General features: G+C 43.5%; 1 protein-coding gene across 8 annotated transcripts in view; it reads left to right on the forward strand.

The window, feature by feature from the left end:
* RIN2 (Ras and Rab interactor 2) overlaps positions 1-22979 on the forward strand; it is a 141508-nt gene extending 118529 nt beyond the window's left edge. For all 8 annotated transcript variants that reach the window (XM_048842450.2, XM_048842448.2, XM_048842447.2 and 5 more), the window contains 4 exons: positions 10568-10873; positions 13346-13477; positions 16158-16321; positions 21076-22979. In XM_048842450.2, coding sequence (XP_048698407.1) covers positions 10568-10873; positions 13346-13477; positions 16158-16321; positions 21076-21396 — 923 coding nt within the window. In that variant the 3' untranslated portion in view covers positions 21397-22979. The remainder of the gene's footprint in view (positions 1-10567; positions 10874-13345; positions 13478-16157; positions 16322-21075) is intronic.
* Positions 22980-23757: the final 778 nt, after the last annotated feature.

Genomic DNA, 23757 nt, shown 5'->3' on the forward strand with positions numbered 1-23757 from the left:
CACTGATCTAAGTGCCTTACTACACTGACATCATAACTCCACCTCCACGAGAGGCATTAGGTTTATGTCAGTGTAGTTAGGGCAACACTACGTCTGTGTAGACACCACATCCCTTACATCACCTGTCTTGTCAATTTCATGGCAGGAGCCCTCAAATTGACAAAAAAAAAGCCCCTGCTCCCCTAGAGAGCTGAGTGGCTGGACCCTGCTCCTAACTGGGAGCTGGGGTGAGAAACCCAGGGGGCTTTCTCCCACTCCTCGTTGGGAGCCAAAACCCAGGGCGGCTTTGAACCCCTACTCCCAGCTGGAAGCCGGGGTGGCTTTGGATCCCGCCCAACCCCAGTTTGGAACTGGGCAGCTTTGTCAGTTTCACAGCTCAGTGAACTGTGAAACTGACAAAGCTGCCTGAGTCCTGGGGAGCAGGCGGGGGTGGGGTGGGAGAGAAGCGGGGGCAGTGGAACTCCACTCCCGGATGGCAAGAATCCCCGGGTGGCTTCCCCCTGCTCCCGGCAGGGAATGAGGTGGGGGCGAGGAGCCCCAGGCAGCTTCCCCCCATTCCCAGCGGGGAACAGGCATTGGGGCAGCCCACAGGAACCTGCTCCTCATAGGTCGGTGGAAGTGCTCCTGGTGAGGAGATGCACCACTGACCCAAGGGAAGGCAGTGTGGACATGCACCACCACAGTAATTACTGCGGTGGCTGTAAGTTGAACTAATATAGGTCGACTTATATTTGTAGTGTAGACATAACCAAAGGCTCTTACTGTAGGTACATCTAACTTGCTTATAGATATGCTGCACCTTCTGGCATGTTTGGAAGATGTTTCCTTTTAATATCCTTCATAGAGTATGCCGTGGTGTTGGTGGTGGTTATTAATAAATGTTTATTTTATGATTATATACACTTGCTCTGATCCCATTGTGCTAGGCCATTTACAGACATAAGCCTGGTCTACACTACAGCTGCCGGTCAATATAAGCGACCCAGTTTGAGTTACATTAGTAGCCTAACTCAGGTCGACGTAGCTTAGATCTAGTTACTGTGGGGTCCACACTACGTTATGTTGACAGAAGATGCTCTCCTGCCGACATTACTTCTGCCTCTCGTTGAGGTGGAGTACAGAAATTGATGGGAGAGCGCTCTCCATCAATTGAGCGTGTCCTCACTACACCCGCTAAATCGATGCCACTGCATCAATTGCAGCAGTGCCGATTTAGCTCCATAGTGAAGACAAGCCCATAGAGGCAGTCATGGTCCATGCCAAAAAGAGTGGATAGATTTAGAGCCAGTAGGCGCAGCTGCGCCCCATTGAGAATGCTCAGGAGGAGGAGAGGTGACTGCCCTTCTGTGGGGAAGGGCAGCTTTATGTTGCCACTAGGCCTGGTGGAGGCTGGATACAGGACACTTTGGGCATCTTGACTGTTTCCTCTTCCCTGGCCTGTTCTGCACACTTTGAGAGCTGCACTAGCCAGTTCCTGCCTCATTTTCCCCCCCAACAAACAAAGTGTTTTGGCCAGCTTGTTCCACTGCAGCCGGTCAGACTTTCTTCAAGAGGCTCCCCCATATCCTAGGTTATGCTTCAGGAAGCTGGTGTAACCCTGGGCTTAGTCAAGCCCCAAGTATTTAGGCATCAGAGCTCCAGTTTCTGAGGGTTCTATTTAATTATCTGCGTGACCATGTGTAGTTTTTCTCAGACTCCTGAAAACAAAAAATATTGGAGAAAATCTTCCAGGTTTTCCAGAGAGAGGCAGATGAAATAGTTTAACTTCTGCCAAACCGTCAAAAGAACATGCACCAGCCTTTCTAATTATTCCTGACAGATGCAACCTAATGTTAATGCTGTAGACTGCTACCCCTTTACGAAATAACAACCTTCCCCTGGTAAGAACAAAGAGTAGGCTCCTGTGCATTAGGACTCGGCAGAGAATGCATGTATTCCTCTTTTGCACCAATTTGGAAATGATGGGGGAGATTTGTGGAGGCATAAAGGGGAGTTAGGTGCCTCAATTGCATAGGAGTTGGGTGCCTATCTGCCCTTTGTGCCTTTGAAAATCTCACTTCTAAATCTGGGAACTTGTTCTTTTTATTCTGTATTGCTAGGATAGTAACAGTGTGGGTATGTTTTTACATTGATGGACAGTAAATTAAAGTTGATCAATAAAATAAACTTAAAATAAAGCTCTAAGGTGGGATTTCAAAGAGCTTAAGGGATTTGGTTACTTAAATCCCATGGATTTTGAGCACTTAATATTTTAGGATGCTTTGAAAGTCCAGTCCTAACCCATTTTATTATTTAAGTCAATAGAAACTAAACTGTGTGTAAAGAGTTGAATCCATGTCTAGCTGTATAAGCACAAAATAGAGATTGAGACTGGTTTTGGAAAACCCAGGTTGAATTCAAAGTTCACTGATGTTTGAATAGCAGACATTGGATGCTTTATTTATGTTTAATCTCTGTGGCACCTGACAAAACAGTAACAACAACCCTGATTCTTCTTCTGTCTCTGGCCAGAAAAAGATTAATGTGAATGCTTATTGAAGGCAGTTGAGGCTAGAAAAGATCTAAACAACTCAACATCTCCTGACCCCCAAAATCTAGGTCTATCCCAAGAAAGTCCTGGTTTAAATACAAACCGGTAACAAAACGTTGAGTGGTGGAAAAAGGCACCTACATATAAACTAGATTGTTTGTTTGTTCTGGCACTCTTAGCTGTTCACAGCATGCTTTTTAAGGTTTGTATTTTAATGCAGGGCCTATTAGTATCAGTGTGGAATTGGCCAGTCCCTTCATTCAGGACATCCTTTGTCACAGGCAGTTCCACAGTTGAGAAATGGAGTCAATGTTATCCTGTGGGGAGAAATCAGAACTGAGAGATGTGACTTCTAGTTTCTTTTCCTGACTTGCTATGGGACTTTGAGCAATCATTTAATTACCTGTCCTTCAGTTTCTTCTTTCTGTAAGAAGAAAGAAGAGTGTAATGAGATATACCTATCTCACAGGCAAACTGTGCAATTTAGTTTAATGTCTGTAGAAGCTTTAACATACTCTGATGAAAGGCACTGTAGAAATGCCAGGAAGTCCACCAAGCGTAGGAGGCACAGCCTTTCCGAACTAAACTGTAGCTCTCTCGTAGCTCCATGTGGTGTAATACCAACCTGCTGATGTATGCGGGGTGTTGAGAAAAACCCAAATTAGGCTAACAGAGTATATAGTGTGTAGCAATCAGTTCCCCCACATTTCCATCTCCACTGTACCTAGGTGATCTTTTTGTTTTCAGCCTTCCAAGAAATTCTGTTCCTACAGGCTGCATCTTGCTGTGACATTGCCCAGACTGGGCACATCTCCCCTCAACACTGTCAGTCTTAAATTACCAAAGTGCTGAATAGAACAGTGCATGCAGTCATAATAGAGGGAAATAAGGCGTGTGTGTGAGCCTGGAGGGTGAAGGGGGGAAGATAATCTCAGTGGAGGAGCAGTAGTTGGAAACTGAGTGCAGAGAAGTTTTAAAATTGGGACCTTGGAGAAAGGCAGGGGAAGGTGGAAGACCGTGGTATTCTCAGTGCAGGGAGGACTGCAAAGACACTTGCTATGACCAGTATATCAAACATCCCAGATTTAAACTTGTCCTTTGTTGCTCCTTTGCAGAGATACACAACAGCAGGTCAACACAGGATACAGATGTATTTCTACAAGCCACAGCGAAACTTGCTAGCCTTTCGTTTCATTTATCAAAGCACTTCCAGTTCCCAATTTGTGGCTAGTGACTAATAGTAAATATTGAGTAAAGAAGGCTTAACAAGACTTAATTTAAAATTATGTACGTGGAACCCCTCAGTGAGTGTGTGTTATAGGTCCCCCTTTGTGCTGATCCACTGAGGAGATGAGTTGTTACAGCCCCCGGCTAGAGGGGCTTGGGACTTAAGCTCAAGCTGTAGCAGCTCATGCTTTTAGCTCTGGAGGTTCCTGGTTTGATCTCCAATGCATTGGCCAAGATGGTGGCCCTCACATCAGCACTTAAAAATGTGAAGTATATGTATTTTTTTTATAACATCCACTGAACGCTCTCGCTATAATTTTCAAGAATGCTGAGCACTGACCAAACTCTGCTCTTGTTTAAATCATTCGGAGCTATATCACTGATTCCAGTGGCAGTTGAGTCAGGCCAATGCTGAGTGCTTTAAAAAATCCCACCCTCAATACCTTAGAAAAACACGGGGAACTAAGGCTGTCGGTGCAATATATCCTACAAAATATTCATGAAATGCCATGTTTTCAGTTCCCAGATTTCCACTGGTCACCAACGCAGCCCATTAGGAAGATAGTAATTGCCAGACTGAGGGCTATCTAACACAGTATCCTGTCTCTGACACTGGCCGGCACCAGGTGTTTCAGAGAAAGATGTAAGAACCCTACATTAAGAACATTAGTGGGTCTCTAATAGCTGGAAATTGCCTTATGATATGAAGCATGAGGTTTAATAGCTTTCCCAAGTTTTTGTAATTCATTGTGATCACTCTGGATATTCTTGTTTATCCATATAGAGGTCCAATCCCTTTTTGAATCTAGCTAAATTCTTGGCCTCAACAACTTCCTGTGGCAATGAGTTCCACAGTCTAACTTCACGTGGTGTGAAAAAATATTTCCTTTTATCAGTTTTGAATTTGCCACCTATTAATTTAATTGAATGTTCTTTTGTTCTTGAGTTTATTCTGATAGTTTGGGAGGGAGGAAGAAGGATTTTTGCAATAGAGACTGAGATTAAAAGAAAAGCAGCTGTTTACAATAATTAACCAATGGGAAATAAAGCAAATGCCAGTGCAGTCAAGTTGTCAGTTATATTCTCTTTGGCAGTGAAAAAGTAAATGACTTCCTTGGTCATTGATTATCTCTGTGCAAAACCACTATATTAAAAAAGGGCCATTAGCCTCAATTTGTCTAGTCAAGTCTAGGCGTGATCAGTGTCTCTTGAATAGTGTATACATTTTCTTTCTCAAAATGTGGTTTTCCTTTATTTAATTTTCATCTTTCTTATTATGTGTCATGAAGTAATTGAGCCATATGGAAGGATTCCCACCCTCACCCTACTCCTTTCCACACACACACTTATGAATATCTCCCAGATACTCTGATTTGTAATGTAATAGAAGACATTAGGAACAGACTTGTATTAAACTTTTCACTCTGTGCAGAAAGGATGAGAACAGGTACTGTCAACATTCATGAATCACCAGCAATTATTCTGTGAATCCCAGTTAGGAGATTTCTGCACTAGACCATGCTGCTGCTCATGCTGCTATGCTGCCTTCCTTATGGCAAGATTGTCTTGACTGCTTAGCAGAGGAGCTGTCTCATCTACAGGCAGCTGGCTAGTGGTTGTGTGGGAGCTTGCGATGCATAGCACTGTCAGCAGTTGCACTTGGCAGTTCAGCCTCTCTCTATGTACAGTTCAAGATAGGCTAAGTTCCCTGAAAAATTGGGAAACCTGATTCATTGGGTATCGCTGGCTCCAAAGGCCATGCCTGCGGATAACTCAGGATTGTTAGGAATCACTATGACAAATTGCAGATGTGATGGCAGAGGCAAAGACCTTTGCCTCTTTGCCTTCCTGCACAGCCGCAGTATGAGAATTAAAAAAAATCTCAGTGACGCATTAAGGATACGATTCTAACATGATGATCACAGAGGTCACAGATTCTGTGACTTTCCAGGACCTCCACGACTTCTTCTGGGGCTGGAGCAGCAGCCCCTGGAACAGCTGGCCAAGGGCCAGCCTCGGGGCTGCTGGAGCAGCAGCCAGGGAATGGGGGTGGGCGCCTGAACAACTTGACCAGTGGTCAGCCCTGGGGCCGCCAAGCAGCTAACTGGCAGCCAGCCCCGGGCCCGCCAGAGCAGTGGCCCCCGGAACAGCTAGCCACTGGCCAGCCCCAGGGCCCCCGAACAGCTGACGGCTGGGTGCTGGAGTAGCGGCTGGGATGTGTGTGTGTGTGTGTGTGTTACTAGAACAGCTGATCAGGGCTGGTCAGTCTCAGGGCCCCCATACAGCTGATGGGTGGCCAGCCCTGGGCCCGCCAGAGCAGCAGCTGGGGTTGGGACAGCTGCAAGCCCAGGCAGTGCTCTGTTTGTCCTCCCTCTCCGCAGTTATTTTTAGTAATAGTCAGGGACAGGGTACGGGCTTCCATTAATTTTTGTTTATTGCCCACGACCTGTCCCTGACTTTGACTAAAAATACCCGTGACAGAATCTTAACCTTACCTGTTTTTTATCCATAAAGCAGGGTGACCCGTGAGACTGAAGTCAGGGAAGAGAGTACCACCCTACACAGGTTAGAGCTTCATCATAATCTTTTGTCCTCACTAACTTATTGGTAGAGTGAGTCTGCTGGCAGTATTCTCCCTCTCAGCCCTTTGAGACTGCTCAGGATCTGTTAGCCTCTGAAAACTGGCCAACATAACAGGTCCCTTGCCCCAATAGGAAACAAGTGCACCAGCTTCAAACTACAGGAGGTAGTGATTAATCCAAGACGTGGGCAAGTGTTCTATTCTCAGATCCTAGCCCAGGTGCTCCCTTATATGCGTGCTTCAGATAAAGACAGTTATCACAGACATCCAACTGCCATTAGAACCAGGAGATGTAGGGAATCTAAACTGTACCTGTTACATTTCAGTGGCCTTGGTATCACCAAACATGATTTTAACACAATTTGTTTAGATTATGGTCTTTGTTAAGGGTCAGATCCTGCTAGCTCTCTATGTAAGGAACTCCAGTTGAAGTCAGTCAATGGGAGTTTTGATTCACAGGGAATGGAAAGTTCAGGTCCTAAATGTAATGTTTGGCAGCACTTAAAAAATAGCCTTTGATTTTGACTTCAACAAATTCCAGCAGATGAAATGCTGGCTACAGAAGTGTTTCACTTAAAAGCACACAAATTACACAGAGCTTTTGATATTTAAAGAGTCAGTTGGTAAAGTTTTTTTTTAAAGGTAAACTGCCAATAAATACATAAATAAATAAAAAAATCGGGCATTAATGATGTTAGCAAGGAATAGTATGTGGCATATTGAAATAGGGTTATCCTAGTTCATTTACATTGAGGATGAGGGTGTATATTTCCTGGATGGGAACAAATCTCTCTTCTACCAAGTATGAATGTAAGTACTTTCTTATCAAACCTGATCTTGAGTGAATGCCTGCAGCCCTCACCCGAGGAGAGGTGAGGGCTGCAGGCTCCGGGGGCTGAGGGTGGGGCTGGTGGTGGGAAGGGAGATATGCGGGGATGTGTTCTCTGGAGTTGGGGGGTTGGGGAGCCCGGGGGGGGGGCAATGGGGGAGGTCTGGGGAAGGGTCCGGGGGAGAGGGGGATATAGGGAAGGGTTCTGGGGGGGGATGGTGGAGGTCGGGCGGGGGTTCTGGGGATCTGGGGCAGGCTGGGGAGGGACCCATGGTCTCTGGAGGTAGAGGTTTGGGGAGCAGGGGTTGGTGGGGGGGGGATGAGAGGCTCTGAGGAGCCAGGGGTTGATGGGGGAGGCTGGAACCAGGGAGTGGGACGGGGGGGGCGCTGGAGTGGGGGACATATGGGTGGAGCTGGTTGAGTGGTAGAAGCATAAGAAGTGGCTCTGGGAGGCTAAAAGATGGGAGATGGCTTAAGGGAGTCAGTGGAAAGAGGGCTGGGAGCCAGGAGATGATGGGGGTGGAGCCAGGAGCCCTGGAGAGGAAATGACCTTGGGGAGCCAAGGGGGCTGGAGGTAGGGGTTGAGGTGAGAGATGGGGAGCCAGAAGATGATTGCGGGGGGAGGCCGGAGCTATGGGACCAGGGGGTAAGCAGGAGAGTAAGGGAAGTAATGAGAAGGTGGCTGGAGCCAGGAAGTGGCAAAGGAAATGGGATGGCATAGGGGAAAGACAGGAGCTGTGGGATGGAGGGACGGCTGTGTGGCTGGAGGAGCTGCATCCAGCGGGTGTTGGGTGAGAGAACTGGGGGCAGGTCTCTAGATGCTGTTGTGATCCATGTGCTCTACATGGATGGATGTGTGGGGAGCAGTCTTGGGTTATTTTCATTTACATAGGCTGGGGTTACTGGATGCCAACAGGGGGATCATGTTAATCTTTTTCTCTCTGGTTAGGCAAGTAGAACTTGTGTTAGCATGGGCGTGAGCCCAGCAGTGTCTCAGATGGCTATGAGGAGGATTAGTGGGGGTTGTTAGGGGAAGGATGGTGAGGTGTAAACTTTGAAAATTCAGAAGGCTTGGAGAATTTGTCCAAACTGAAATTCTAGCTGTTTTAGGGCCCCTCAGCCCCCTAATTCATTTACAACCACTTCCTGCAACCCAAAATGTAGACACTTTGGTTTAAAGGTTCTGTATAGACAAAACAAAATTACCTGGAAAAACTAGCTTTGTGTTCCTGCTTCCCACTCTGTTGCTGGTGTATTGGAAGCAGCATTCTGAATAGTCATATTCAGTGTAGCTACTTGTTTCGAGAAGAAAGCATGATATTTGAAATTATGTTGAACGTTTTATTGATTCCATCTCTACATTCAGTCAATTCAAGTTAAGCACCAGTTCGTGTGCACCTGTTGGGGACAGATCATTTGACCTGTTCTGTTCATTCCCTCTGGGGCACCTGGCATTGGCCACTGTCGGAAGACAGGATACCTGGCTAGATGGACCTTTGGTTTGACCCAGTATGGCCGTTCTTATGTTAGTCCAAATGGGGTCTAAAGATTCTCACTCTATTCTGGAATCCACCATTTACACCTCTGTTCCTTCCTGGTATTCCTTTATGCTCTTCTTCTGGCTGGGTGGGCAGTTGATCTCAATGGATGGGTCAGGAGGGGATTGGCTGGGTCACTCTCTAATGCTGTAGATAAGATGCAACTCATTTGAAACGTCACATCTTGTCACAATTGGCAGCTATGGCATAATGGAGACTTACGGGTAAGTTAGCTGAATCCACCCTTCATGTTGTATCTTGTATACTTTGACCTGGACAGACCATCAGTGTGCCTGGTCTGTGGACAGCTGGCGGGTCACATGGTAGTTGCTTCTACAGGCTCCGTTGCCAAGCGCCTGGATGCCTATAAAAGCAGATGGAAATGAGGCAGAACCAGCTTCCTACCTCCATGAGGGGTTGCTACCTAAGAGGAGGAGTGGCAACAGGAGATTGGAGCCACCAGCAGGACTGGAGCATGCTAGAGGAGGCAGGAGCTGCCTATAGGACGGGAGCTGCCTGTGTGGGGGGAATAGGAGTTGGTATTTTGGAAAGTATGTGCAGGGAAAGAGGAGATGGGGTCATGTGGTGGAGAAATCGGTAAGCATTACTGACCTCAGCCTCAGCTCCACCTGTGCGGCCCCAGCGGTTAACCGATTAAATGATATAATTTTAATCGTTTAAATGGTTACCTTTTTTACATCCCTAATTGTTACCCTCATCCTCCCTCCCTCCCTTCCTTCCTATTGGTTTTTGCCCTCACTTGTTAGATCTCCTAATTTAGGCTCCATTCCTACAATGCAGTTGGTGGGACTTGGCAGGGGTCTGGCTCTGGTGGGTTATATTGCAGGATTGAGGTCTGAGATTGAAAGCTCTGCAGGGTATAGATTCTTTCTATGTATTGGTACAGTGCCCAGCATAATAGGGCCTCAGTCCTGATTGAAGCCTTTGGGAGCTACTGCAGTACAATTAATCATGTAGTGACCATATACTTTCCTAAAGTTGTTTTTCTATATGATCCACTGTTGTCATTGCCATAAGGATGCTAGATGATTGTGAATGAGAGGTGATGTGGTCTGTGTGACTGCGAAGGATAGAAGAGGAGACCTGTGCACCCATGGTTTGGAAAGGAGGTGATGCACAGAGATGGGGTCCACACTGAAAAAATCAGAGAATCTGTTGTTAAACCTAGGTGAAGTAGCAATAAAAGCCAAGTGGTTGCTATACCATGTGCACCCAGTAGCTAAACAAAGACCATTAGGATTGATGACAGAGTTGTGCATAACTTCCATAATGAAATCTGAACTGGACAAAAACAGTTTGATTTTCATTTCGGTTGAAAAACTTATAAACAGGCCAAAGTTCACAAACCTTTTGGCAAAGCTGGGCTAAGTTTTAGCAAATCTGGATTGATTTATGGCTTCTGGTGGAAACTATGCAAAACTGGATGGTTTCAACCCCAAACCAGAGAAAAGTTATGGTTTTTGACTGAACTGTATGGAGTTGGGATTTGTTTGAAACTGAAACTCAAAGCAAAACTCAGAGTCCCTAAATCCTTGTCCATCAAATCCAAGAGGATAGGTTTCCCTGAACTCCTGTGAACTCAAGCCACTATGTTCCATACACCTGAATAGTCTGTTTTTATTTTGTTTTCCATATTTGCCAGACTACTGTGAATTCAAATGGAATACAGATTCTGTTTTGCCTTTTGATTCCTTCTTAGCAAACGTCTGGAAACTCAACTGCATTAATACATAGACTTGAGTGAATAGCGTCTACTCTAATTTCTCCTTTGGGAGTGGATACGTTAATACTGATTCTACTCCAGGCGATGAAATCAAATGAACTTGTGTTTCCCTTTGCAGATGTTGTGCTGGAGAAGGCCATGCACAAGTGTATCCTGAAGCCCTTGAAAGGCCACATTGAAGCAATGCTGAAAGAGTTCCATACTGTCGATGGCTCTTGGAAACAGTTAAAAGAAAACCTGCAGCTGGTGCGGCAGAGGAATCCTCAGGAACTGGGTGTATATGTCCCAACACCAGACTTTGTGGACGTTGAAAAGATTAAAGTCAAGTTCATGACCATGCAGAAAATGTATTCACCTGAAAAGAAAGTCATGCTGCTGCTGAGAGTGTGCAAACTGATTTACACTGTCATGGAGAATAACTCAGGTAATGCTCTCTTCAGGTTAGAGCTCCCTGCTTTGAAACAGTTAGGAGGGGGGAGTAAATCCTTTTTCTCCCTGCTGATTGGAGTTCCCCTTTCTTCACTTAGCTTTGATCTCTTGTCATCTGCCTCTCTGTTCCCCGGAGTCTCTGATAGACTCTGCTACTCAGTTTCTTTCTAGAGCGCTGCGCCGCTCCTGGCAGCGGATCAATTAAGATACGCAGATTTATGAACCGCAGGAACAGCCCTTGGAAGAACAGCTCTGGTTAACTACTGGCGTTTGAAGTAGACATTAAAGCTATGAGCAAGGCTTTCCATAGCTGTTCTTTGGAGCCTGAATTTGAAATTCTTAGGCTGTATCTATACTACAGCTTATATCGGCAAAACTTTTATGTTACTCGTGGCTGTGAATAAACCATGCCTCTGAGCAACATAAGTTACGCTGACATAAGCGCTCATGTGCACAGCGGTATGCCGGAGGAAGAACTTCTCCTGCCGACATAGCTTCTGCCACTCAGCGAGGTGAGGTTTTTTTATGCCGACGGGAAAGCTCCCTCCCATCAGCATAGAGCATCTTCACCAGATGCGCTGCAGTGCTGTACGTGTAGACATGGCCTAAGTCTGAATGCTTTCTGGAAACCATAGTAGATTCAGTTAAACACATTCTGTGTATTTCAGTAGTGGAGTCTAATAAGGTAGAAACAGTACTGCTGCGTGAAAAATACTTTGTAACTGGAAGGTGGCAAACAAAGCCTATACTTCTGGCTAACAGTGCCTGTGGATGTTCTACTCTGAGCACTATCTTTTATGTTTTAGATCAAAAATAACATTACCACTTCTACGCTGCAACAAGTATCTAAAATACAACCCCAGACCTTGAAAGCTAGGTAATGAAATGGAGTTACATACCGATAAGAGGCATTTTTAAAATACTTGTGCAGAGTCAACAGGAGGCATGCAGCTAAAATATGCTGCTAGGTGGTGAGAATGCAGGGGTGTCACCCTGTTCCCAGGCTGTGGCCTTATGGGGTGTCACGAGCGAAGCTGGGTGAAGCTTGTGTTGGGAGAGTTCCCAAGGCAAATACAAGATGTTGCAGGAAGTGATGTTGGTAGGTGCATTTTCCCCCTCTAAGGACGCACTGAATCTGGACCCCAGGATAGGGTGACCAGACAGCAAGTGTGAAAGATCGGGACAATGGATGGGGGGTTAATAGGAGCCTATATAAGAAAAAGACCAAAAAATCGGGACTGTCCCTATAAAATTGGGACATCTGGTCACCCTACTCCAGGATGGTGCTAAGGGCCCAGTGCTCTTGGAGGTGCCATCTTTCCATCCTATGGATGGCACTTCTGCACGAGTCAGGTCCGGTATTCTGCCCAGCTTATATTCTGCCTGTCTGAATTCCTCTTGCAGTTTTAGTCTGATTTAGTAGTGTTTACTTCCTGGCCCTAAACTGCTGCAGGTTGTTACTTCATGGTATTTAAATGGCTGTTACGTTACAGTGTTGGGTGAAGCGTTTCTTGCATGGATAATAAAAATATTGACTGTCTAAGAAGGCAGTATCAGTAAGTTACTGCACTGTGTGATGGGGCTGGGAGCGGGTGAATGTTCCTGAGTTGTGCTCTGTTGCTAGCAAGCACATTGGTGCTCCTAAGTGTTATGGTAATATAAATCATGAGGGGTGGGGTGGGAGGGCTGGTTCAGGGGTTAGGAGTGGCTTAAGAATCTCTGCTATATATCCAGCCAGCAGAGGGCTCTCTAGGGGGCCATTTAGCTGGTGTAACGTAGGGTCTGTCTACTCAGCAGCTGGGAATGTGTTTCACAGCGTGGATAGTCAGACATGCGCTAGCTCTGCTTCAGCGAGTGTGCTAAAAATAGCCGTGTGGCCACGGCTGCAGAGGTGGCGTTGCTGCTATACAAGTGCAAAGTACCATTATTTTTATTATTCTTAATAATAGCAACAATGGAGCTCAGGACTCTAATGCTCCTGTAAGTTCAGTCTTCTATGCTGGGCTATCTGGTTCAAATGCAGGCTCTAGGATTTCCAGTAAGGTCTTCCTAGAAATAGAATTTTATTCTTAAATATAAGAGAGAGAAAATTGTTGTTTTCTGTTAATCTGCTCGTAGAAATCTATGCGGAAAACATCGGAATTGTATGGCAAGCTTAGCCTCAGTGAGTCAGTTAGCTGCGTGCCATCAGCAATGGATACCAACATAGGCCTTGCTCCTAAATTCCTTGTGCAGCCAAAACTCAGTTTTGGGCATGTCAGCAATACAAGATCAAACTCCGAGTTGGTATATTGCAATAGCCGATTTCCAGAGACTCCCACCTTGCCACACACCAATAAACACCATTCTGTAAAACAGTGTAATTGTGCAGTATCGTGAAAACAGCAACAGAATGTAAGCTTTGACCAGCTGAAAACAGCAAAAGGGTTTGGCCATTGTATCAGTGTCTGTGTTCCTTTTGCTCCAGGGAGGATGTATGGGGCGGATGACTTCTTGCCAGTGCTGACCTATGTAGTGGCCCAGTGTGACATGCTGGAGCTTGATACTGAAATTGAATACATGATGGAACTGTTGGATCCGTCTTTACTACATGGAGAAGGTAAATGTTTGTTTTTGTTTTTATTAAAACCAGGTGGAAGTGTGCGTGGCGGGAAGTGGAGGGGAGTTCCCTCATAACATAATTTTAACCAAAAGTATTTAAAGGAGCCCCAAAGCTAATGGTGTGCTGCCAGTACGTTATCAAGAGACTCCCAAAACTGTCCTTGTTCGGTTGTGATATAACCCGAGTCCCAAGGGTGCATGTGGTTGCAGCGTGTAGAGGTGATGGACTGGAGAATCTGTTTGTGTTGGTTCTCATTTCCGTGACTAGGATTTCAATAACCTGGGAGGGACGTGGCATGACTTGGCAAACAAGCTTATATTACGTGCACATGCTGGATGTGTTTATACTTCAAGTCCTGAAAAATATTCTGAGTCTATTAATAGTGCAGCAGCTTTCAATTCACATGTAATTTGGAATGGAGGCTGGGGTGAATGCCTGGGGGATTCTCTCCTGGAAAATACTTTGAGAATACCTCCCATGTGATACACCCATTCCAAAGGCAAAATATTTGCTTCTTGGGAAGTATTTTTTTGAGTCCCTGAAACAAGTCATCTGTGGCGGGGATGACAGAGAGGGCTAAATGTCATCAGAGGCAGGAAAATCACCCCAGCCCTCTCCTGTTTCATAGCGATATTTAACAAGGTGCTCCTGAGAACTGCCCCTCGCTATCTGTAGCTAGGAAGATGGTTTTTAACTCCTGTGGTCAAGGTCACTTTTGAGTCTAAATTTATGTATTTTTGCCATCAAGAAAATTCGACTTCCTACTCTCATTAGACTGAACAAAACTGCTGTATCCCGTTGGATGTTGGCATGTTTGAGAGGATTATGTCAGGCCTCCTCCGATCCTACAGTTGTCTGTTCCCTGCGTTGGAGTATAGAGCTCCTCCAGCACATTGTTTAGAAATCTCATCATGGAAAACATTTGATGTATGAAGCTGGAGAACATTAACATGCTTGAAACGCAGAAACATCTGCTGAACTAACAGGAAGTTTTGTTTTTAGTTCAATAAAAGGAGAAGTCCACAGTTGATTGGCTCTTGTCTTTAACACCAGATGCTCTGATAATTTGTAGGAAGAATCGTCTAGTGATTTGGGACTGTGCGGTTCAAAAGGAATGTACTGTTCACTTTGGTGGGGTTAGTGGTTTTGTCACATTTTATGTATGAAACTTGTTTGGAGACTAAAAGCCAAGAGGACACTAACTATAATCCTGAAACTACTGCCGCCGGCAGTAGTTTAAATGGCAGTGAATGGCTAGAGCTTCAGCTCAGTGGAAATCTCCTATTTGACTGCCTTGTTTAAAAAAAACAAAACAGGGTGTGCCTGTGTCCCCCACTTGCAGAGAGCTCAGTCTCATCAACTTCACTCTGGGACTTTTACTACTTCGGGCTTGCATTTTCTGCTGTAATTCTGTCTTGGCTTCATTTAAATCCCTAATAAAGATGAAGTAAATAGCAAGAGAGGATTCCAGAGACCACCTCCTGAGCTAGACAGAAACAAGAGGATGCGGAGGAGATAAAGAGGCCATGGGAGATTCCTTTTAAAAAAACACAAACTAGGGCCAGCCTTCTGGCCAAAAGAATGGATTGTGTCTCAGCCTCCAAATTGTAGCAGACTCTCTGGAATATTTCCTGGGTGTAACAAATTAAATTCTCAGCTGTTGCTTGAGGGCAATTACAATAATTTGACATAAGATCTGTGTACTGTAAACTGCAGATTTTTGTTTTAAAAACCAGCCTGTTAATTTTACCTCTACCCAAAACTCAGGAGGGGAAAAAAAACACTCTTTGAAAATGGGGTGTTCAGATTAAGGGAAAATAATATCCAACTTCAAAGAGCATAGTGCAAATGCTCAGAAAAAAAGGATCATTGCTTATGTGTCGGGTTTTTTTTTTTAAAAAGTAACTATGCACAGTACTGCTGCGCCTAGTGATATAAATGTCCCGTCACTTCATAACATGCAGTGTCTATAAAACTGAGAAACACGGGTAAAGAGCAGGGGTGGCCAAACTTACTGACCCCCCCAAGCCACATATGACAATCTTCAGAAGTTTTGAGAACCGAGGCACGCCTGCCAGGGCTTGGGGCTTCAGCCCCACTCCTGCCCTGGAAGATGTGCCCCATGGGGCTGAAGCCCCGAAACCCCCCCTCCTTGCTTGGCAGAAGCCCCTACCCCACCACTGTGCTACAAGGCAGAGGTCCCAACCTCCCCCCGTACCAGTCTGGTAGGTGGAGAATGTGTGTGTGTGGCAGGGGGGTGTAGGGAGCTCCGCGAGCTGGACTTTAACTGTAAAAGAGGGGCATGTAGCTCACAAGCCATGGTTTGGCCACCCCTGGTACAGAGCAATTCTAATCAGCCAACACATTAACCAAATCCATTACTGCAGACTACATGGATGAATGGGTGGATAGACTGATTTCAACAGATGAATTTGTGTTTTCCACTAGTGTTAATAAAAGTGTTGTCTGGTTACATTGTTAAGAATGTTCATATAGGATAACAGGCCCACTGCGGTTTGTTTTTTTTTTTCTTTAACCAGAATATGACTACTTTGGAAATAGTATAAAGAATTTTATGGTATTCTGATTATAGTTTTTCCCCTGCTATATCAGCAGGGCTGACTGATTTCATATTCCTGAATATTCTGAAAATCTCTTCTCTTGCACTACTTCACAGGAGGCTATTACTTGACAAGCGCGTATGGAGCACTTTCTTTGATCAAGAATTTCCAGGAAGAACAAGCAGCCCGATTGCTGAGCTCAGAAGCCAGAGATACTCTTCGGCAGTGGCATAAGAGGAGGACAACTAACCGAACAATTCCTTCAGTTGATGATTTTCAGGTACTGCATATGGCTTGTGAGAGAAATAAAGGGCCAGATTCTCTGTTGCAGCTATGATCTCTTTGGTGCAACAGTTAATTTGGCCATGAGGAAAATGGTTATGGCTCCCTGATTCTTGTCCAGCTCTGCCTTGGCCGTGGCATAGCTTAGAGCAGCCTAGAGGTTGCTCTAACCTACAGCAGCGGGCAGTAGCTCTTCAGGCCACCTCCTCTGTCATTCCCCACCATATTCCCCAGTATAAAGGAGTAGTACGGGAGCCTGTTACACAAGCTGTATGCCTACTGGAGACAACCCCATGCTGGGAGAATCCCCAGCTAGAGAGGAGATGTTAGTTTTCACTCCAGAATCTGACCCAAAATGTCTCACTTAGTTTCTTTGAGAGTCCTTGGATTATTTTGTAAAGTTGAATTACTGAATGGTCTGGAGAAAGCATATTAAGTGAAGGAACTTAATTTTTCCCTCCCCTTTGTACAATATAAAGGCTCACAAGTGTGCTAACCTGCGTTATCTTCATTTGGTTTCACTTCTCTGTTTGCTTCACTGTAAGATAATGGAGCCAATCCAATTTATGCCAGCTGGGGATCTGGCACACTGTATTTCTGAGAAGCCTATAATAGTGAGCTGAATTGCAGACATTTAGTAGTCTTTCTGCCTTTCCTTGCTACCCTTTAAGTGTAGGGCAATAGATTCCTCTAAAGATAACTGATATTAGCATTAGGATTGTGTCACCCCTTTAGAGCAGAGCTGAGAGTTGTTCACAGAAATCGTGGTATACCCAAATACTGTCTAGACAGACTATTCTTGCAAGTTACTTCAGAATAGTTGGCTAGATTAAGTAAAAATCTAATTTCTCTCTGTCACAAAGTGACTTTTAAAATCATTTGTTTAGTTGCTTAGACACACTTATTGCCTGGGACGGACTCATCCTGCAACTTCTTGTGAATGTTTTACAGTAACAACTTGTCCTTTCAGATCAGCTTTAATAAGAAAAGCTGTTTCTTTCTCAGTTCCATCCCCTCTCTTCACTAGGTATTTCCTGCCTAAAACTGTGTTTTATGGAAATTTTATTATATTATAATTTGTGAGCCACTTATTCAAATTCCTATAAACTCAGAAACTACACTGGTATTTCTTTCTACCTTCCTCTCCAGGCTGAGTCTGTCTGTCTGTTTAAAACTAACACACAATCATTATTTTGCTTTTCTCCTTGTATATAAAAGCCCAACTTCAATAATTTTGCTCAAAGTCTGAAAGTTCCATCTCTCTCTGAATGTTTCTTGCATTTGAAAATAAAGGCCAAGAATTAAAAAATGAGTGCCTAAAGTTAGTCTGTTAAATAAATTTGACTCAAAAGTATTGCACACCCTTAGCTCCTGCTGAGTACAGTGGTTTTGAAAATATTGATAAAAATTGTAATTACAGTTGGAATTTCTAGGCTATCTTGCTAACAGACTGACTGCAGTAATGACATTGGCAGTATTGAGAACCTAGTATAAGAGGCTGTAAACACACCATAATCCTTGTGCAAAGTTTAAACATTATAAAAGACCTTAGTGTGGTTCTGCTCTGAAAAGTGTCTGTACAGACCTGTGTTCTGGGTGTATTCAGAATCCTATCAGCTGTCAGTGACAAGGAAGTGTTTTACTTCCTTCGAACACAGCTAAGAAAGGGTGAGCTGGGGACAACATCTGTATTAAGGGAGGATTGTTTTTCAAGTCCAGAGTTAGACAACTCAGATAAGTCAACTGCTGGACTAAAATATGTGGGTGGAGGGTGGATCCATAGAAAACTCTTTGGTTTCAGTTATTTACAATTCACATCATAGTCTCCAAAGTTTCCGTACTAGTTCATGATGACTCTCTAGTGGGAATTGCACAATCAAGGTCTGAGGAGGTCATCAGTCGATAGTGAAAACTTATTTCATTCAAGGCAACCATGATGTTCTCTCTGCCTGCCTGGTGGTTTTCTTGCAAAGAATTAAAGATTGAGGTTGAACATGAGGGAGTTGGGGAAAAGAGCAGACTTGCATGATGTCTCTTTTTAGGAGGAGGATTAATTAACTTAGGCAGTTAACCATGACCACTGCACGGAGATAGTCGCGTCTCGCTGAGAACCATTTTATAAATACATCTCAATTTTCCTGTGCTTATATGACATCTCAATCTACCTGAGTCTACCCTCCCCATCTACCAGAGTATTGCAAACTTTTTGTAGCAGCTTTGCTAAAGAAATGTCCTAATCTTAATACATCTTCCATGGAGGACTTCATCTCAGAATGCTTCTGCTGTGGGCTAAATTCTATACTCTGTGCCACCCCTTCTTCCTGTGCACCCAGATTTCAGAGTCAAGGTGTGTCACATGACTGAGAATCGTGCTGAGTGAGGATGCCTGGAGAACAGATTTGGTACTGTGTAAGAGAGACCACAGCTTCCCTTTCTGGGTGCTTCTTCCAAAACAGAATCTTGAATCATCAAGATTATACCCCAGACAGACTATGCTTGGCAAAATTCATGCACTCAGCTAGCTGCTAGAGATGCCAGAATTCTTCAGATCCTTTCTCACACATCCTGTGTTCCTGAAATAAAATATCCCCGTATGGACAGATGTGCAAAGCCAGACCCAGATGATTTGAATTGCTGCATACTTTCTTGGTCCAGCTATTTCTGGAGGAAGACATGCCAGTTTCATCACCATCATTTTTACATTGCACAGCAACAGCCTTGACGCTAATCAAAAAGTTCCTCTTTGGACACTGGAAAGATTCTGTTACCCAGGGTTTTCAGAACCCCCAACAGTGGTAACTTAACTATTTTGCTCTAGGTTGTGTCAGGAATAAATCAATAGGAACACAGCAATTCTGTCTGATCAAGAATTAAATGCAAGTAAGCGTGCCCTTGTCTAACATTGCAGTTTATTAGATTTAAGCACACACAGACATAAGCAATAGGTTTAGAACATCCCAAATATTTACCTAACATCTGGAACGGTATTGAGTAATTAACAGCAGGATCGCAGTGATCCGTTGCTCACCCGCCAGGGAGAAAAGTTGTCAGGAAAAACATTGTTCAAGATGTCTTCAGAGGACTGCTCCAGAGTACTCTACAACTAACTTCTACAAAACACACAGGTCATAGTGACACCTACTAAATCATCACTTTTCCTAACTCTCAATAAACTTCTAATATCAGAGTAGCCCAGACTCAAGGTCTTCAAATCACCAAGGTTTTCAGTCTCTGTTGACTTGTCTGTCCCCTCCTAACATTCTGATTAGCAGAAACTGCCAGCTAGTTTTTGACCTTGTATCTAAAAGCCTGCTTCAAATTAACCCTTAACTATGTGGTCTATTTTATTAATTCATGGTGGCTGATTGCACATAATATGGTTCCAGTTAGCTTGATCACATTCTGGGGTATACACACCCCTCATCTGAGTTGAAAAGCAAACTAGCCCTTAAGTTGATGTTGGATAAATAATCACCCTCCTCATATATGTGATCTTGATAGTTGTGAGTTATGGGGGAACTTTTCCAAGTTTTAACTTCTCCTTAAAGCAACCCTGTCAGGGTTCAAATCGTGCATGTTTAAAACTTCTCTGTACTCATGTTAGTAACACATTAAATCATTAAAAAAATGGAGGAGAAATTAAAGCTAATTTACTTTTCCCTATTTATGCTATTTACTTTTTGCATTCACTCAGATAGGATAATGAAAATAGAATAGTTTTGCTTTTATTTACAGTCATGTTCACTCTAGTCATCTCATTCACTGTCACTAGCCTGAAAGGTTTGGGCTACAAACCCCACAGGGGAATATTTAATTATTAAGAAAAAGTATTTCCATTGGAATTTTTAAAAATTATACAGGTGTTATTGTTGTCTTAGCTTTCAACAGCTTGCATTTACAAAATGTAAATGCACAACTCGCATGTGAGTTGGCCCCTTTAATGACTCATTCGCACACAAACACAAGTCCCATCTGCAGTTCTCACTCAATGCTAACCTCTTCTTCCTCGATACTACCCCCTCCTTTCTGACTTTTTCCTTTCCTCCAATTCCCCTCCCAGATACATTTTTTCCTGTAGAAACTCTCTGCAGCAGACTTATTTTTTCTTGCGTTAAAAATTTGGATGTTATTTCTCAGTTTCCATATTTTACTTTTCTAATGCTTATTGGAAAGCAGAAAGGTAATATTATTTCTTCTTATGTTGTAGTATTTAGCATTTATATGTAGTGCCTGGGGGAGAGGGTGTCGCTTTGCAAAGAGAAAAAAGATCAAATTCCTGCCTTAAAATTATATCGATGCATTCAAATATTGCACGGTGGATTGTCTTCATGTACCGTCTTTCTGTGCCTCTTAAAGAAAAGTAAAAATGTTCCTTCTTTTAAAATAGGCGGAGAGTTCAGTTTTCATCTGATTTGTTAAGCCAGTTCTGGTGCTTTCCGAAAGTCTCTATCCTGCAGTCTAGCACAGCAGAAGCATTTTTTGGACATACTGCCCCGGGTGTATGTGTGTTGCTTCCCAACATTACAGATCACGTTGTTCATCACAAGGGATACCAGTTTTGTAGCAAGATGGTCCCCACTTACAGGGAAGCTTGGAAATGTAGTGTGATATTTCTCACAATTAATGTGTGGTGAGGCTTGCTGCTTACTTGTTGACCTTTCAGTCTGCTGCTGGGCTGAGCAGAACAGTTTCACATTTCTTTTTAGGTGTTTAATTTGACTTTTGGTTTCTATCTGTTTTCTCACTTTACAGAACTACCTTCGAGTTGCATTTCAGGAGGTTAACAGTGGCTGTACAGGAAAGACCTTATTAGTAAGACCTTATATCACCACAGAAGATGTGTGTCAGCTCTGTGCTGAAAAATTTAAAGTGGACAACCCAGAAGATTATAGCCTGTTTCTTTTTATCGATGATACCTGGCAGCAGCTAACAGAAGATACTTACCCTCAGAAGATTAAGGCAGAGCTGCACAGCCGTCCCCAACCCCAGGTTTTTCATTTTGTCTACAAGCGCATTAACAGTGATCCTTATGGTGCCATTTTCCAGAACAATGATGACAACTCCACTTTATAGAACAGATGCTTGTTGTTTGGGTTCCTTGTTACGTAGTTGAAAACATCTCTTGCGTGGCTGCCTTCTTCTTTAGGAGGCAAAAGTCTATAGATTAAATGCCTAGTAAGAACACAAGCAGCAGCTTTTAGCACTGCCTATAGAAAGTATACGTACAGTACTTATGGCCAATTGTGCAGTGTGTGCTACCACTGTGTCTGAGTGAACAACCCATGCAGCTGAGTTTCTTGGTACACAGAAGTTGTTACACTGTGGCCCTCTGCAGGTCTATCCATGTAAGCATGTTGAGATTAAGTTTCTCATACTTATCCTTCAGCCAAATGTTGTTTTGATTTAAACATGTATTCTAGACAAACTTTTGGGTGCACTGGCTGGTACACTCTCAGTTTCACCAGCATAAGTGTGACAAGACTGTCCGATGCAGGGCATCAATTAATTCCCAATTATGTGGATGGGATAGTTTTCTATCTAAAACTAATTTTTTTTTTTTTTTACAGAAAGACTCCATGTTTTTATGTATTTCATAGAAATTTTATAGCAGTTGCAGGTAAACTGTAAGGGTGGGTTTTTAAAATATTTTTTTAACTATAAAGTATTCTATAATTATGCATGTGACTTTAACATTTAATATACAAAAATAAATCTCTTGCTGGTTTTAGAGTATCGCATTAAATGTCTGTGGTTTTTCTCTTCCTCGTTACTGGAGGGTTTTATGCAACTTTTGTTTTGAGATTGTTCTGTTTCTGTAAGCCATTTGTATTGTTGACACTGGCCACATAGATGCCTTTATATGAACCTGATGTACTGTTATCCAGACTATTGTTTATATACAGCAGTTTTAGAAAAGCAGATACAAGAGTGTGGAATGGGGATATGAAATAAATGGATGTAGAGAAGAGGTAGAGAATGTAGAGAAACTAATTTAGGAATCAAATGTGTTTAGTCTGCTGGTTCAGGCTCCTTGCAAAAAATGGGTGAAGGAGATTGATAAGGAACAATTGTATGTTTAAAGTACTGTAGATATGCTGATGGGTAACTCTCCCACATATTAGTTGTGTTAGCAAAGGATTAAAAGCACCAATAAAATGGATGAGAACACTAACCATTTTATATAGATTGATACTAGCAACCTCAAACATGTTTTTGACTGAAACAAAGATTGTTGTAGCTTTTGATGAATCTGAGATTGTCTTTAGACAAGAGAGAAACTGTAAAGACATCTGAAAGTCAAAGCCTTAAACATAGAAAGGTACAATGAAATGAATGTGTATGTTCTATAAAACCTGTTCAAAATACTGAATATTGTGGTTGAAATTCTGGCCCCCATTGAAGTCAATGACCGTTTTACCATTGACTTTAACGGAGCCAGGATTTCTCACTAAATTCTTGTAGTAGTGTAATTGAAGACAGGTGGTCACAAGAACATAGACCTTGGACTTGTATGGATGTGTATATATAAGATCTGTACCTTTTTTCATGTTGGTTTGCCACATATCTGAAATCGTTGGCACATGTTTGTGTTTTTATTTCATTTTGTAAATGATAAATGAGTTTTGCACATAATACATTGTAATACTATATTATAACCACAGGCGTTGTGTGATTATTTTGAAGACAGTCCACGTGTTGAATTTTTGTTCATCAATAGAATTTTATGATACAGATCTCATAGTGTTTATCCGTGTGTAGCCCAGCTGTAAGAGAAGGCTCAGGAAGTATTTGCTAGTCTGTATAAAATATAGTTGTGAGGAGAAGCTGAATGATTTCATTAAAGGAAAGCAGCTTTTCATTTTTATTGAAATTAGGAATAATTAATACAAAGAAAATGATTGAGTTGGATGGTACAGGAAGGCAGCAGCAATATGAAGGAGCCTAAAGTTAGATTCCCCCATCCAGTGTCTTCCTCCATAAACTGGAAGCAGTGCTTATTTATAAAATGTCAGTGCACATTTTGTTAGGCCTTAGCCCTGCACTGACTTTTGAGGACCATGCACATTGAAGGTAACACCTGAAATTCTTGGTGCCATGGACTAGAACCAGTCAGTCATTCTCCATGATAAAATCCTAGAAATGCAGGGCTGGAAGGGACCTCGAGCGGTCATCTAGTCCAGTGGTCTCCAAAGTGGGGTGTGCGAGACGAACAATTGGGGGGTGCAGCAGGAGGAGCACCACTGGAGGGGGAAAAAAAAAAGGGAGGGGGGGCTGCCCCGAGTCCTCCGGCCTGTGGAGGAGCAGGGGCAGCTGCGCAGCCAGCGGCCGGAAAGAAGTGGCACTTTCCCCTTCAAAGCTGGCCGGAGAGAAGCGGCACTTCGAAGGGGAAAGCGCTGCTTCTCTCCAGCCGCTGGCTGCGTGGCTGCCCCTGCT

The sequence above is a fragment of the Caretta caretta genome, chromosome 3, assembly GCF_965140235.1.
Source record: "Caretta caretta isolate rCarCar2 chromosome 3, rCarCar1.hap1, whole genome shotgun sequence".
NCBI classification, from domain to species: Eukaryota; Metazoa; Chordata; order Testudines; family Cheloniidae; genus Caretta; species Caretta caretta.